Below are 15,619 nucleotides of genomic sequence, written 5' to 3'. Positions count from 1 at the left end.
AGCCCGTCGCATGAACGTCGCTTTCCCGTAGATCCACTTTTCCGACGAGTCTCTCTTTCCTGACGGGATTTTACGTGTGGTGTTTCCTTCCTTAGCAGCACGCCAGCACGCCAATGAGGTAAGTACATACATACATACGTGCCTGCTCCACTCTCCCATCACAGCTGTCCGCCTGCCCGCCTGCCCGTCATGCCCATGAGGTGAGGTACCGCAGTACTCGCAGGGAAAAGGGAAGGAAAGCTGCATCTGACTTTCCCTAATTGATCTTTGGATGATTTGGTGTCTCTCACCTGCATTGGTCCATCTCGACACGCCAGCAATACGACGTCTCCATTGGTCTTGTCACGGAACTCTCGCGTTTTACCACGTCGCTTTCTGTCTCTGAGTCTCTGGCGCTTCCAGTCTCCCAGTCTTTCATCTCTCTCCATCCGTTCAAACGCTTCCCATTATTACCTGTCGAGGCACCAGTGGTTCATCGTTCGACTCCCGGAACCACCTAATCTCGCACCGGCACACAGCTGAACGCGCATCGCCGTTTCGAGACTTGAGCCTTCATTCGACCCAACTTATTCGACTTCCAACTTCTCGAGGCGAGTGAACAAGCATCCCATGATCCAATACACCGCAGAGGGCAGATCAATTTACTGTCCTACCTTACCCTGCCCGGCATCCCTCGCCCCCTTGCCCTGGCACGCCGCACACCATCTTCCACAATCCACGTCCCATCTCCGTCTCCATCGGCTGAGAACTAACTCTTGCTCCACCCAGACGCCAGACCGTGTTTGCTTTGCGCTGCCTCCGCGTCTCTTTTAGAGCAAGGTACCCGCCATCCCTAGACTGCCCTATTCTTTCCCCTCCTACGAATCCCATCATCCAAGTATCTCTCTCCAACTGCTGACAAGACGCCTAGACTTTGATTCCTAGCCCTTGCTGCGTATACTATCTGTACACGTCCTTAGTTGGCCCCTCGCACACCCGTCTTCCTCGACATACCATACCGTCGCTTGCTTTTCTGGGCACTGAGTGGCCCATCTCTGTTCCTCGCGCAGTAGCGTAGCTCAACCTCAAACCACTTTTTTGGCTCCAGGGCCTTGCATTCAGCGACCAACGCCGCTTGCTACCGTCTCCATCGGCATCCGTCCAACAGATACCGCCAGACTACTCTGCTGCTCCGTAGTTGCGCTATCACTTGTCGAACCCACGACCAAGACCAGGCCCCGGCAGGACCCAAACCCAGGCCTTACCGATACACGCCCTTCTCTATCCCACCCCCGGTTCCGTGCGCGCGCCCTCTCCGCGTCTCTCTCTCCCACTCAAGAGAGACCGCATCTCATTCTCAGCCTAGAGTAATCCCTGCTCCCTACCGACGCTCACCTCGCTCGCACTCTTTTCTCTCTCTATCCCCCCTTCCCACCCCACGCCAGCTCGTCGACTGCGTTTCGATCACTCTCTTCCTGCAACCAACTTTCTCGATTCCACTGCGCGGGAGAGAACAACAAATAAACAACGAATACACACACTCGCTACGCTATTCCACTGCACGCCTAACCGCCGCCCCCAAAGCTTCAACACCGTCGAGTCTGTCTGGCACCGACTTGCTTTCCCAGGGAATTTACCGACGAGGGAACGCAGGAACTCACTCACGAGTCCCCATTCTCCACGAATCGAGCCGACTGTCGATCACAGAGCAACTGGGACCCAGGCATCAAACTGAAAGCCGCTGGCTGGGCTGCCCCCATTCCCGACGCACCGCACCCCATCGCACCGCACAGCGGAACCACAACACCACATCCACTCGCCCTGTTGCGCGCACAACCGCTTCGATCCACACACGATGGCGTCCATTTCACGTCAACCTTTTGCGCCCCTCGACGGCACCCGACTGCAGAATCTGACGAGCATTAAGAATAGACAGAATGGTATGTTTGAACAAACCACGACTAAGCACGCCCGTTTCCCTCCATGCAATTCATATGTTCTCATATTGTGTACTCGCAACACGGCGGGCGCTGCATGTGGCTCTCTCAACGACATCAGCCCGCCATACCGCTAGAATGCGCCTAAACCACCAACTCGAGCACCTGCCCCAAACATGTCCAAAATCCTTGCGCAAATGGTAGCTAATAATTCCAACAGCTGCTCCATCAGCTACTGGCGGTAAGCGCAAAGCTTCAGAGAGCGTAGAAACCGACGATTGCGAAAATGTCGACCCGTTTGCTTTCTCCAAGCGATCTAAGAGCTCCGAAACCTTCTACCCGTCAAAGGATGTCCTTAAGCCCTCGTCTTTCGTCCTAACCAAGGCCGCGCCTCTTGCTGCCAGCCCTATGTTGAACTCCTCAAGGCCTACCCTACCTCGCCCTCGCAGTTTACTCCAGCCCAAATCGCCCTCAGCTAAGATCAATACGGCTATCGCCAAGTCCTCCCCACTCTCAGCTCCCGCTGGTCGTTCGCCAACTCGCGGCAAGAGATCCGGCATCCTTTCAAACCGTCGTAGAACCGCTGGCCCCTACACGCGCGTAGATCCGCCTGCCTTCAACCTCCCTTCATCCTCCTCGGCACCATTCAGCCTCGATGCTGCTCTCAAGGGGACTATCCCGAGCTATGCTGCCCGTTCTACTGTTGCCACATCCTCGCGGAATGCCGTGAAGGACCTTGTTGACGAGCCTGATTTGAAGGCATCTTGGTTCTTTGATATCCATGAGGATACGCCAGAGCAGGAAATGACCAACATGCTCCAGCACGGCACATGTGTCCTCGACATAAGCTCTGATGAGGAGAGTGAACGCAAAGCCAGCAGGGACCGCGCAGAGGGTCGTGACAAGGAAAATGTGCCGCCTGTCGATGATGTGAGCCAGACATCTGCACGTCGCTCTGCTCGTCGTACTAGCGAGGACGAGATGATCTTTGAAAAGGAGAGGATAGCTCTGGGCGAGATGGATGCCAGCGAGTTTTATGCGTTTGGCTGCGACGAGTCATCGATCATTATCGTCCCCGCCGACGAAGAGGAAGAGGAGGAGAGCGAGGTGGCCCCCCAAGCCGTAGTGCCCGAACTCAAAGAGCCTGTTCCGGAACTCATAGCAGCCCCGCTCGAGGTTCCCTTGGAACAACAAGGTGTAGACGAGCTCATGGGCAAATCTACAGAGACAGCGGCCAAGGCTGCGCTCTTGGAGCCTATGGAGGGCACCGGTGAGAGCTTTGAGCTGTGGGAAAGTGGAAGCGCCAAAGATGAATCAGAGGTGGTGGTTGCTGAATGCTGATGATGGCGTGCTTCACTTTGGTCATTTGACTCGACTATGCTTCGCTTCCAACTATTTACCATCTTTTAATTACGGGTCCATGATGAATGCGGCGTTTGCAACGGTTATTCGGGATTTCGGATGGACGAGCAAGGACTAAGCGACGGGGAACCCTGGGACACTCTTGGTGTAGGAACAACGGATTCGGGTGTCTTGTTTTGTACAAAGCTGGGTTCGGAGTATTGCTATTGTTTGATTGTGTTTGAGCGATTGATGTCCTTATCAATAGAGCACTATTGAAGCTATTATTTCTGCAATGTTTTGGAGCCTTTTTTGTCACCACGCCCACCATGCCTCTTGGCCAACAACTTTGACCATGCAACCGTGTAGCCCATTTACGAAAGACACTGCCATCCATCGTCACATCATCCCTCGCACCATCCGGGTGCTTCAAGATGGGCAATCTGGTGTCGTTGGTCCGCGATGTGCTCCCACGTGACAGCCGCTCACCTCACCCTAGGTACCCGGTCGTTCCAACGCCCGTATTCCGGGGCTCCACTCGGCCCGCATGTGTCCACTTCATTACACCTTCGCACCCAGAACCGCACCACTCGGCGACACTCGCGTCTCACACCATCGCAGTGTCCCGCACTCATATCCGCTCATTGGACCATAGAAGTTGCGATTGGAGCACCGGGATTCACTGTCAAACGGAACATCGAGACTCAATGGCATCGATCAATGACCTTGCCACGGCGGCAATAGCGACGTCGGCCGCAACCGGCGGACAGGCCGGTGATGCTCTCCCCGTCACCACACCGCCGGCGGGTGTCGTCCGCGGGACTTTCATCGCATTTGAAGGTCTTGATCGGAGTGGCAAGACCACGCAGGTGAAGCTGCTTGAACAGCGGTTGATTGAAGAGGGGAAGAAGGTCAAGGTTATGAGGTTTCCGGGTATGTATCCAGCTTTTGTAACGTCAACGATGGTCTTCCCATACTTGTATATGGATGACGCATCAACTGTTGTCACTAATTCAACTCATATTCTAGATAGAACAACGCCTATTGGTCAAATGATTGATGCCTATCTCAAGAGCTCAGTCGAGATGGAAGACCACGTCATCCACCTTCTCTTTAGCGCGAACAGATGGGAAGCAGTGTAAGTCGTCCCCCTTTCCCGTACATCATTATATCTGAGTAAGCTTACACCTGTCTAGAAAAAACATACAAAATCTCCTGGCGTCAGGATACACCGTCATCTGCGACAGGTATTACCACTCGGGCATCGTCTACTCCGCCGCAAAACAGAACCCCACCCTGAACCTTCACTGGGCGCGTCAACCGGAAATCGGCCTCCCCCGACCGGACCTCGTCCTGTTCCTCGACCTCGAGGAGGCCGTCGCCCGGGAGCGCGGGGGCTGGGGCGGCGAAGTGTACGAAAAGGCCGAGTTCCAGAAGCGGGTGCGCGAGCTGTTTTGGGGCCTGAGCCTGGGGCGCGTTGGGCCTGATGGTGGGCTGGGCGAGGAGGGCAGGGTCGATCGGGAGTTTCGGCAAGAGGAGGAGGATTTGGTTGTGGTCGATGCTGGGGGTACGCTTGAGGATGTTGCCGAGGAGATTTGGAGGAAGATTGGGCCAAGAGTGGAGGCGGTTGAGAAGGGGGAGGCTGGGAGCATGGTGAGGGTTGTGTCGTGAGCTAAGTTGCTTGAGCGCTTCCGGGGGGGGGGGGGGGGGGGGGGGGGGGGTGGGAAAAAAAAAAAAAATTGGGGATGAAAATATATGAGCAAACAAAGTTACTAGATGGCTTGGGGGGGGGGGGGGGGGGGTGTGGGGGGGGGGGGGGGGGGGGGGGGGGGGGGGGGGGGGGGGTTGGCTAGGAGTTGTCAAATAATAAAAGATTCGGTATGAATATATCTGCACGAACCAAGTTCATCGATGTCTATGAGAGTGAGCATGGCGATATATAACGTCGAGTTTGGGCCATGTCATGTCGAAACGCTTGCACCTCTCATTCATGGCTGTAGAATTCGACACCGTCTTGACGCTCGAGGTATTACCCACATCCCCCAGAACCGCGACGTCGATTGGAGCATAAGACGACCCCACGGCCAGCCACCCAGGACCTGCGGAAGGATTCTTCAGAAAGCGCGCAACGACGCCCCTGAAGTATTCATACACTGCATATGTCTGAGGGGTGTAAGGTGTGGTATCCGGATCGGTGAAGAGAAGAACAATCTCCAAGCCGTGAAATTTGCCTAGCCAGTCGTACTCTTTAGAGAAGAGATTTGAAATGGAGCTATTGAAGTGATAGCGCCAGGTAGAGATATTATTCGAGGCTGCTATTGAGGCAAGGGTGGATTGGGGCTGCGCCTGCTCGTCAGTGACTTCAAGTTTTGGGGAGGTTCGGTTGAGTAGAAAACGTACACAAGACCAGGGCAAATCAGTTCCAATGGCCGAAGCAATATCAAAGTCATTCTTGACTCGGGTATCAGAGCGATACAAGGAGACAATCGTCTACAGGTCTTCGGATGATATCAGAGCCGGCGGAAGATATGCATTGAACAAGGCCGTCATGTTAACTTTGTCATTGACCAGCCCACGCCCCTCTTCCTCCACTGCGCCCGTCAGAAGAGGAACTCTGACGACGATCCCGTTTCTCCAGAGATCACTCGGCTTGCTGAGGGCCGTCACGTTATCGAATTGTGATCCGAAAGTGATGCGATACTTTCGCATGGCGCTGATTAGATTCTCCGCTGGAACGGCCCTCATACATCTTAGTTCATCTGTCACGTTGACACACCCGACTGAACGCGAAAGCCCCGTCTAGGCATCGATTCCGGGCGGTGGATGGGCGAGATCTCCGAAACTCATCTGGCCGCTGGATATGATTGCAGCTCGAAATGGGACTAGCGTGTCGTTGGCGTAGGCTTCGAGGTAGGACTGGCCCCAGATTGTAACCTTGGACGGGTCGCCGTCAAAGGAGGCGATGTTTTCTTGTACCCAAGTGAGAGCGAGACGCTGGTCGTGTAAACCCAGGTTTTGGTTCCGGCAGTGGGATCTCAGGTGAAGCAGGGAAGCCAAAGACTATAGAGAACATGCGTTAGCTCTAGAGGATACATGCCTGTGTAGATGATGATCATTGTAGATTGGACGTATCCTACCATTTGTGCGGTAGCTGAGAGTTACGGCGATGATGTTTTCATATGCCGCAAAAGCAGAAAGATCGAGTCTGCCGTGACCCAGTTGTCATCCGCCGCCAGGGATGAAGACTACCTCCGCAAGTCCATCGCCCGGCAATCGAGTTGCGGGGGCAAAGATATTGATGCTCAAGCAATCTTTACTTTCAGGTGGTGCTGGGGTATTGAAGAGATGGAGGACTTCAGGTCTTGGGCCAAGCTTTTTGGGAGAAACATCAAGTCAGTACAGCAGGCAGGAAAGCAGTTAAATGAAGTTGTATCTTGCCGTTAATGCCAAAGTTTTGGAGACTTGCTGGCCCGAATGCCGTGGCCTTGAAAGTGTTTATCCATGGCTTCGGCGGGTGAGGTAAGGAGAATCGCTCAGGTATAGTAGCATAGGGAACTCCGAGAATCTTGTTTACTAGAGATATCGCGTTTGGGTGACTCGTCGAGATACCTTGGATCGGGCCTGAGGATATCGTGGCTGTAGGAAAGCCCGTCGATGTGGCCGAGGAGACAGTAGGTAGAAGAAGCAACTTCTGGATCTTCATGGTTTGAAACTCGCAGGCGAAGGAACCTGCTCGATCTCCTTTCTGATGATCGATTGTATTATGAAGTGCAGAGATCGAGGAGTCAAAGAATGGAATCAAGTATAAGAACGGCTATAATGTGCTTGATGCTGTGACCTCGTTTATATACTCTTCGTTATCCACCCAACAGCCTCCACGACTACCTGGTACAGGATCATGAACCAGAAGCATGGAGGGCCTCGTCCAACTCTAGCGAGTCTGCTTTTCCGAGTATATTGGGCATCTGACGTATTTTGCAGATCGTCACATTATTCACTACGGAGCCTGCGATGACCTCCCGCGCGGGATGACTGGCCTGCTTGCTCGGGCGTCAGATGTTTTCAACAGAATGCGAAAAACGAAGCCAAGACAAGGATTGCGATGGAGTGGCTGAGCGACCAGGAGAGTGTTCCACAGCACCATTTCGGCATACACGAGATACGAAGCCAAGCCACTAGACGAAATTTGGGAATATAGCATGCAAGTGGCTGTAAGGCGTCAGACTTGTGAGGAGCATAACTTCGATCCCAGGAAGAAGATCATCACCAGGCTCTCAAAAGATTGTACGAGGACAGTGTTCGAGAAAATGGAACTGAGATTCATTACAAAGGAAACCCAACAAGACGACTCGTAAAGATAACAGAAAAAAACGCTTCATCTGCTCATAACCCATAATCCGTAATCCGTTACCCATGACCCGTAATCCATAACCTCGCCTTATCCAGACAACCAAATAGTACAGAAGTCAAAGGAAGGAACTTTATCCAACTTTTCCACAACATTTCGGCTGTCAGACTTGCTCTGGACTATGTGTGACGATGATCGAAGGCAGAGGCGGCTTCAACGCAACTCCGCGGGTATCGAACCTTCCATCAAGCGTATCCGTTCCGACGGTAGACCCATAGTCGCTCAATGACCCGTTTCGTCGCACGCCGGTATCAACGGCTAGCTGCTCCCAATCCTTAGCCCACGCCGTTCCGGGGGGAGGGGGACACGGCTTGTCCTTGTTCGCCGGCGGGGCGAGCTTACCGTTCCCGGGGCAGAGACATTCGGGCGCGTTGGCGGGGGTGATCTTGATGGCCGGCGCGACAGAAGTCTGTTCCAGCTCGGGAAGAGGAGGCAGAGGCTCTGCGATGGGGAGCATGATGCCGAGGGAGTCCGGGTGCGGGTACGGGATAGGCGGGACGGGTGGGATTTGCTCTCGGCGCCGGGGGTAGCTGGCTTTGCGGACGAGTTTGGCTCTTGCTGGGGCCGGGATCGTGTGTCGGTGGTTGGCGGGAAAATAATAGTAGGCTGGAGGGGTCGGAGGACGACTGTTTGGCCGGCTTGCAGGCTTGGCTTCCTCGTCCTTGAGATCCTTTTCGAAGGCGCTGACTAGACAAGTGACCGTGTTCCGCCGTCTGAAGCAGGGCAACTCGAATGGGTGCGATGCAATCTCCAGGACAAGAATGACGACAATGCTGCAAGTGCTAGTCGAAGAGTGTTAGTCCCAGGCGCATTTTGTATGCATGAATTTTCAGGCTGCGACGTACATTCCGATGACGGATACTGAGAAATTCAGCTCAGTAATTGGGCTTTGTGTCACGAAGCCGGGGTAATGTGATAGAGCTACCGAAGAAAGAATCACGGCCGGAATCCAGAGTAAGAGACCCAAGCGGGCAACAATGACAGCCCATGACACCAAAGGTGATTGCAGTGACTGCCTCTTGACAACCTGGTAGTTGCGGAACGACACGATAATATGTAGCACCACGTACATGGGGGAGATCATCGACTGTGAAGAACTGTTAGCCCGCATTCCACTGAGCCACAGGCATTGGGGGCAGCACTTACACCAAACAGGATGAAGCTCTGACTGAGACAGTCACGCTCGCCAGTCTTTGAGGGCCGAAACTGAAGAGCCGAAAGACAAAGGCCTCCTCCGGACGCGACGATCATGAAGAACATGACCGCGATCATGACAATCGGGAGAGGCTTGGGCGGGGATTTTGTGGAAACATCGCTTCCTGACATGGAGGACTTTGTCTCCAACGACTCGACGACACTGACGGTGTCGTCGCCTTTGAGAGAAGGAGCCATGGCAGAAGGCGGCGAGGGTTGATCGGATGCTTGACTGTTGCTTGAGTCCAAATCACCTCTCCTCCGATATCCTTCTCTGAGCATGTTCATATATCACTTCAAGTGGGATGGCTGGTGTCTTTGCGATGGCTGCCAGCACTTGCTGGCGTGGCGGGTGGGCTCTCAACATTCCAGCCCGAGACAAATCGAGGCACTGGTCGCTAGGGGCCAACGGCCATCTGGGGTGGTTGTGGGCTGGAGCACCGCTGCATCGGGACTCAAAGGCCTATCGATCTGATGCATTCCAGAGCCCGGCTGCTACTGAGCAGCCATAAACGCCTCGGAAAACTGTGCGTGGTTGGCAGACTCAACTCAAGCCTGGGCTTCTCCTTGCCAATATCAGTAGACATGTCAATAACGGCCCGAGGCTGGTCAAGAATTTGTAGCTGAACCGGATGGCTGTGGCTTGCAGCCGGCCTCGTTGAGTGTGGAAGAAATCTGCCCAGCAATCGAGTGCATCGGGATCAAGGTCGATTGAGATATCAGACAATGAGTGGAGTAGGCCCAGGATGTCAGATAAAGTGACAAAGCTCGTGGGTAGGACGACGTGTAGGGGGCTCTGATTCGTGATTTATTGACGAAACAATCTGTTTTCAGAAACAAATCCTGTAACTAAATCCAAAGATTGACAGTATCTGACTATAAAAATACCTTGCAAAGATATGTGTGTGATATATAGCGAGCGTTTTTGGACGGGATGGCTACCGGACAGACTATGGCTAGATGCATCACGCGTTCGAAGAATAGAAACATAGCCAACGCCTCATGGAGGGCAACTCACATCTCCTCTCCAAGGCGAGCCTCACGGTCGCCAGCCCAGTCATCCCGTTCGTAGAAGCGGAAGACGAGGTCGTAATCCTCAAAGTCATGGACAATGCGATCAATGCGACGGTACCCGCGGACAGGGTCAACGAGACGCTGAACGGCAGTCGCACGAGAAGCATAATCACCCATGCCATAGGGGTTGGCGCTCTTGCCCTTGGCCTCAAACAGAGTAACACTAAAGCGGCCAGGCTTGAAGATGTCAACGACGTGCTCGATGATCTCAGCTGTGGTACGGCCACTCTGGCCTCCAGGGACGTTGGTCTCGAAAGAGGCGAATGAGCAGTTGGGCTCCGGGGTGACGTGGACAGTGAAGTAATGAGCAGCATTTCCGCCCTTCTCATTCTTCGAGTCATCGTCTTCGTCGGCAATGGCAGGAACAACACCGTTGGCGGAAAAGCCACAAGGGCTGAAGAGGTAGGCGTCGACGCGAGCTCCGGGATACTTGCTGGTTGGGTACACGCTGGAGAGACCGCATCCCTCGGAAACAATAGTACCAATCGCGTGACCCTCGGTTGTCAGAGCCTCAGTGGCGGCACGTTCGCCATCGTTGAAGTCAGACTCGCCGATGTTCTCAAAGACGTCGACATGGTCCTCGCCGCCCGCCCTGTCATGAACCTGAGACATGTCACCCAAACTCTGGTGGGCATCGTCCCGAGCCGCCTGTGTCTGCGGCAAGTGCAACTTGTCGGTAGCGACCGCACTCGCGTCCGCCAAGTAGAACTGCTTCGCATTTTCAGGGTCGAGATCGGTCATGAGAATTTCAAGAGTTTCGTCACTGCGCTCCTCGAAGCCGCTGCTGAAACTGGCCACGCTACCTGTGGGAATCCTGGCGGCGAATGCAGCAGCTTCTTCTGCCTCGTCAGGAGTCCTAGGGGGCGTCAATGTTTTGTTCGGCGTGGTAATATAGAGGTACCAGTGATCGCCGTTCATTTTGCCAACCATGTAGGCACTGCCACCCTCGAACAGGTCATCCAAGTACTTGACCTCGGATCTCCAGCTTCGGTGGGGACCCTGCTGACGGTCAGGGAATAAAAAGTTCTTGCGACTGTAGAAGACTCGGTAGGGGGTTGCAGCAGCCTTGACGTTGGTGGATTCCTTGGCGTTATGGAACGGGAAGCCGGCGTATTCAGCCGCGATGTGGAGGAGTCGCTGCAAGCCCAGGAGGAGAGTGGTCGTGCCGCAGGTCTTGAGAATGAGCTTGTGGGGGAACACAAACAAGCTCGACTCGGACAAGAGATAGGCGTCGACAGAGTCAGACTCAAGGACTGAGAGGATCTTGCAGTTGACCATGTCGAGCATGGTAACCCAGGTGTCGGCGGAGACGGCTTTCAGGCCATTGGGCTGGGCGCTCGCGGGGAGGGACTCGGGGCCAGGGGCGAACCACACTTCGAGGAGCTTCTCCGGGCCTAGAGAGTATGTCTGTCAGCAAGCGGTCGGATTAGAGGCTTGTCATTTTGCTTAGGCCGTATTACCTTCAAAGGCGTTGGTGGAGTCTAGGTCAGCAGCGACATCATGATTGATTGTCAGATGAGGAGTAGCCTCAGCCGGGGAGAGGGCGTAGTCGTTGGGGACGGAGGGGTTGACCATCTTCTGCAGGACTAGCTCTTTGGGCGCAACCCGGGAGCTCGCGTGAGAAGGAGTAGGCTTGGATGTTTGATGACTTTCCCGGTACAGGGCTAGAAGTCCGCGGGACACTAGCTACCGCTCAAACGAACTTTGCGGCGTTCGTTTGAGAGAGTAGGCCCACAGGAGGGTGGACAATTTTGGAGGCTGGCGGAGCCAGCAGCAAACAGTGTATAGAAGGTGCAACGTCACTTGAGGACGTTAGGGAGGTCGAGCGTTGAGGGGTAGGAAAATAACCCTAAGGATCGGAATTGTGTCTTGTTGTAGGGCCTCGCTCTGGCAGAAACCGATACCTGTGGTGGAGTATCGGACCCGGCAGACGAGGTTATCTGCGCGATGGGAAGTCGGTTGGATGGTGAGAAACGGAATCTAGTAGAAGAGCGATGCTTCTATGGAAGTGTTTGGTGCCTAGTGTTTAAGCAGGTGTTATCTGGGCCTAGGGAAGGGAAACGTTAGCGGGATGCGCCGATATTATGAAGGTAGTCAATGGTTGTCGGATTGAATCGATCAGTAGATAGAGCATGCGATGGATGATACTTCCACCGAGGAACCCAAGAGGAGAGTAAAGGGCTTACTTTGCGGGCTTGGAGAGGAAGCGGAGGAGGTCGACTTGGTTCATAGATGGCCAGAAATTGGCTGAAGTCGCAGAACGAGGGGCAGCGTGAATGCCACCAGTAGGAAGATGACCGTCGCAAGGTACTAGGTTTGTGTATTGATCATGAGGTTTCCGTCGGGTTGAGAGACGAGGTTTGCAGGTCGCACAACCGAAGAAAGATTTCGGCGTGGAAAGGTAGGCTGTCAATTTTGAAGCTCCGGGAGGGATTCCGTCGTGGTGGATGTGGATGTGCTCGTTGTGGTTCGTGGTGGAGGGGAAGCGTTGTCTGGGTGGGTTAAGAAAAAATATAAAAAATATATAAAAAAAAGTTGTTTCTGCAAATTGAGCGACAATTGGCGGCATGGGGGCGACCCCTCCCCGGCCTCTCCACACAAAAATTTCAGCCCAAGCTACTACGTAAGGTACGAGGAGCTGCCACTGCCAACTGGGAGGACATTCTGGCTAAAACAGACATGGCGGTACTTGCTCTAAGGTACCTCCCTCACCAAGTCCAGGTCTCACGGATACTTCCATTTGCGCACTTTTCAGATGGCAACATTTTTTTGGCGGTATTTCTTGACCGACTGTCCGCTGCAGAGAGCCGTTTTGGGAATGCCCAAGGTCTCCCTGCTGATAAAAAACACCTGTTCCTTTCCCACTACCTTCGACTCTGCTGCAAACCATATGAAGTATCGCGCCGCGTAAGGTAGTATTAGTAGGTAGTCAATTGAACTCACTTGCCAGTGGAGAGCTATGCCCGGGAAAGGACGGAAAAGACATCTTGGAGGTTGCGAGACAGCTCAGACAGGGAAAGACATTGGTGGCTTAGATACACTGCAGGGGGGGACGTGTCGCTGAAGAACGGGACTCAGACGTCATTTTCCGCAGCCCAAGGCCTGGACCTAAGATTAACACCACCTGTCATGGAGGGGTAACTTGTACGGATACACTTACGTAGGTAAGGTAAGCACAGCAAAGTCACCAAATGTGAAGGATTCTGAGAGATAGATAGGCTCGAATCGCGATGCATCGCATTGTAAGGACCAGTTGATAGAAAAAGGCAATGCATCTCTTCCTCATACCATATCCGGTAAATACATACGAGTGGTGGGACATGCGGTGAAAGTCATCGTGCTTCAACTTCTTGCGGCTTCTTGCGCAGTACCAGGGATTTGACAGCGGCTTAAGCAAGGTACCTGATTGACAGGTACCGCCATGTTTTGCGGGGCTTTGCCCGTCCGAGGCACCGGGATGCCACCAATCTCGATGCATCCTCACGTGCTTCCAACCTTTCTGCGAATCGATGACTGGGCCGCCCATCGGATTTCGTCAACGACAGCGGAGTCGGGCCCGGTCAGCGTGGAGCGGGCATGGTGTTTTGTATGTTGTCCGGTCTCTAGAAATCCCTAGTATCCCTCAGATGCGTGTTGAGCTGGAATTTCGCATGCTGCTTTGACTTCGCCATGCCCAGTGTTTCTGTACCTCACAGTTATTACCGTCGTGGGGTTTATGGCTGTTCTCAACCCCCGGTACGTTGTGTGCCTAGAATTGGGCACCAAGCCGAGCGTCCTCTTCATCTCCCCAGGGGTAAAGACTTGCGGCACGGTGCAGATACTGAGCCTGTCGTCTACTCCTTGAGTTGACATTGTATCCGTAGATGGCTCATTTTGCTTATGACTGTGCTTGTGCTTGTGCCTCTACCGTTGTTGTGAGTTTGGAAGTAATGTCGCTAAAGATGTGAGACAGCGAACAGTCCTGGTACTTCTCGACAAGAGTGTCGCCCTTTGTCTCGCCCTCCTGTTCGGCCTGGCCGATATCCTGACCGTGGATTTGCGTCCCTTGAGGGTACTGCGGCCTCCTGCCGGATTCGACAAGTTCGCCAAACTGAGGATCGATGGGTACGGTGCCGAGGAATGGTACCGAGAACTCCTGGGCCATGACGGCTCCTCCGCCAGAGCTGAAAATGTTGGTACACTCTGAGCAGTGAGGACAGACGAAGCCGCTCATGTTCTCAACCACACCGAGAACCTTGATATTGGTCTTGACACAAAAGTTGAGCTCCTTTTTGACATCTGCCGTGGCAACCGCCTGTGGTGTCGTAACTACAACGGCACCCGCGACCTGGCCAGGCCGAGCATCTCGCAGCAGTGTCTCGGCAAGGGAAATATGCTCGTCGCTGGTGCCCGGGGGCGTATCGATGAGTAGATAGTCCGTCTCATCCCACAAGACATCGGAGAGGAACTGCCGGACCATGGCCGTCTTTTTGGGTCCGCGCCAGACAACGGCATCGCCGCGTCTGGGCAGAAGGAATCCGAGACTCATGGCATGGAATGAGCCGATACCCTTTTCTTCGACGGCGTCATGGACAGGCACGGGGAGCCAGCCTCCGGGCGCTTGCTTAACCTTCTCTGCTTCAATCGACAGCATGCGAGGGATCGAAGGTCCGGTAAGGTCGACATCGAGTACACCCACAGAATGCCCTGCGAGCGCGAGGGATAGGGCCAGTTGCGTCGTCACTGAAGACTTTCCGACACCGCCTTTGCCCGACAAGACCTACATGGCCAGTCAGTCGGCATTCAGTTACACGGAGAGAAAAATGAGGGGTCATACCAGCACGATGTGCTTCACTTTAGAAAGCGACATGTTGATGACAATGGAATCTTTTGAAGTATGGGAGTGAGAGTTGCTGCATAGAAGAAGTCGTCGGAAAAGCGAAGTGCACCGAGTAAGTAAGGTACCTATGTCACCAGAGATGAAGGTGAGGTTGAAGAGCAAGTCAAATGGGCATCATTTGAAATCAAGCTATGCTTGTTCCCCACCCAATGGCAGTGTGACTGTGTGAGCCCGCGGGGTTGGTAAGCACAAAAAAGACGACCAAGCCAAAGGAAGGGGAAAGTTTGCCTCTGGCCGTGAGTAAAAGTCTTGTCTACCTATGCCCGAAGTGATCGACTCTGGAGATAGCTAGGTAAGTAGATCATGGATGGTACTGTTGGTAACGTTTGACGTGTTCTAGAATAATTCCATGGCATCCCATGGACTTTTGGTCTGCCCCTCCAACACTCAACTCACTCACATGCTGTCATCCGCAATCGGCGCGAATGGAATGCTGTGGCTCTGGGTGCTTAGGTATGTTATCTTATCTGTGATCCTTTTCCTATCGATAAAGTATTTTACTTCATTGTGGCTAAACGTCGGGTCATTGAATGGAGTGCGTACAGCCCGTACCTTACTTAGCGTGCTTAGGTAATGGACTCGAAGGGGAAGGGGAAGGGACGCGGCTGGAACCGTGGGACCCACCGGTAGAACGCCAAGCTCCAATCCCAGACACGCAGTGAGTTGAAGTTGAAGGGGCTACTGGTCGCGCACAGACGCTCTCCGACACGTCCGGAATCCACGACGGGGTCAGGTCGTCTGGCAACTGCATGCCATTTCTGGTTCTGGACTTGGTTCTGGGTCTCCATCTCCGTGCCTGCAACAATC

At 53.8% G+C, this 15,619-nt stretch overlaps 6 protein-coding genes across 6 annotated transcripts; 2 read left to right on the top strand and 4 right to left on the bottom strand.

The window, feature by feature from the left end:
• Positions 1-1,834: 1,834 nt before the first annotated feature.
• On the top strand, positions 1,835-3,257 carry CPAR01_07638 (uncharacterized protein; the record flags this gene model as incomplete). Its single annotated transcript, XM_060491907.1, has 2 exons — positions 1,835-1,919; positions 2,137-3,257. The coding sequence occupies 2 exons, from the start codon at positions 1,835-1,837 to the stop codon at positions 3,255-3,257; spliced, it is 1,206 nt and encodes a 401-aa protein (XP_060348277.1).
• A 434-nt stretch (positions 3,258-3,691) lies between these two features.
• Positions 3,692-4,928, top strand: CPAR01_07637 (thymidylate kinase; the record flags this gene model as incomplete). Its single annotated transcript, XM_060491906.1, has 3 exons — positions 3,692-4,190; positions 4,287-4,395; positions 4,454-4,928. 3 exons carry the CDS (start codon positions 3,692-3,694, stop codon positions 4,926-4,928), a joined length of 1,083 nt encoding a protein of 360 aa, XP_060348276.1.
• A 1,128-nt stretch (positions 4,929-6,056) lies between these two features.
• On the bottom strand, positions 6,057-6,397 carry CPAR01_07636 (para-nitrobenzyl esterase; the record flags this gene model as incomplete). The annotated part of the gene is made up of 2 exons (XM_060491905.1): positions 6,057-6,317; positions 6,395-6,397. The coding sequence occupies 2 exons, from the start codon at positions 6,395-6,397 to the stop codon at positions 6,057-6,059; spliced, it is 264 nt and encodes an 87-aa protein (XP_060348275.1).
• A 1,371-nt stretch (positions 6,398-7,768) lies between these two features.
• CPAR01_07635 (uncharacterized protein) lies at positions 7,769-9,141 on the bottom strand (the record flags this gene model as incomplete). Its single annotated transcript, XM_060491904.1, has 3 exons — positions 7,769-8,447; positions 8,511-8,752; positions 8,812-9,141. 3 exons carry the CDS (start codon positions 9,139-9,141, stop codon positions 7,769-7,771), a joined length of 1,251 nt encoding a protein of 416 aa, XP_060348274.1.
• Positions 9,142-9,873: 732 nt separating this feature from the next.
• Positions 9,874-11,508, bottom strand: CPAR01_07634 (adenosylmethionine decarboxylase; the record flags this gene model as incomplete). Its single annotated transcript, XM_060491903.1, has 2 exons — positions 9,874-11,327; positions 11,394-11,508. The coding sequence occupies 2 exons, from the start codon at positions 11,506-11,508 to the stop codon at positions 9,874-9,876; spliced, it is 1,569 nt and encodes a 522-aa protein (XP_060348273.1).
• A 2,302-nt stretch (positions 11,509-13,810) lies between these two features.
• On the bottom strand, positions 13,811-14,782 carry CPAR01_07633 (uncharacterized protein; the record flags this gene model as incomplete). The annotated part of the gene is made up of 2 exons (XM_060491902.1): positions 13,811-14,692; positions 14,750-14,782. The coding sequence occupies 2 exons, from the start codon at positions 14,780-14,782 to the stop codon at positions 13,811-13,813; spliced, it is 915 nt and encodes a 304-aa protein (XP_060348272.1).
• Between the last annotated feature and the right edge of the window lie 837 nt (positions 14,783-15,619).

The sequence above is a fragment of the Colletotrichum paranaense genome (assembly GCF_030867605.1).
Source record: "Colletotrichum paranaense strain IMI 384185 chromosome Unknown Scaffold_6.1, whole genome shotgun sequence".
Lineage (NCBI taxonomy): Eukaryota > Fungi > Ascomycota > Sordariomycetes > Glomerellales > Glomerellaceae > Colletotrichum > Colletotrichum paranaense.
Note: the sequence above shows the minus strand (reverse complement) of the source record. Positions and strands in the feature narration are given on the sequence as shown.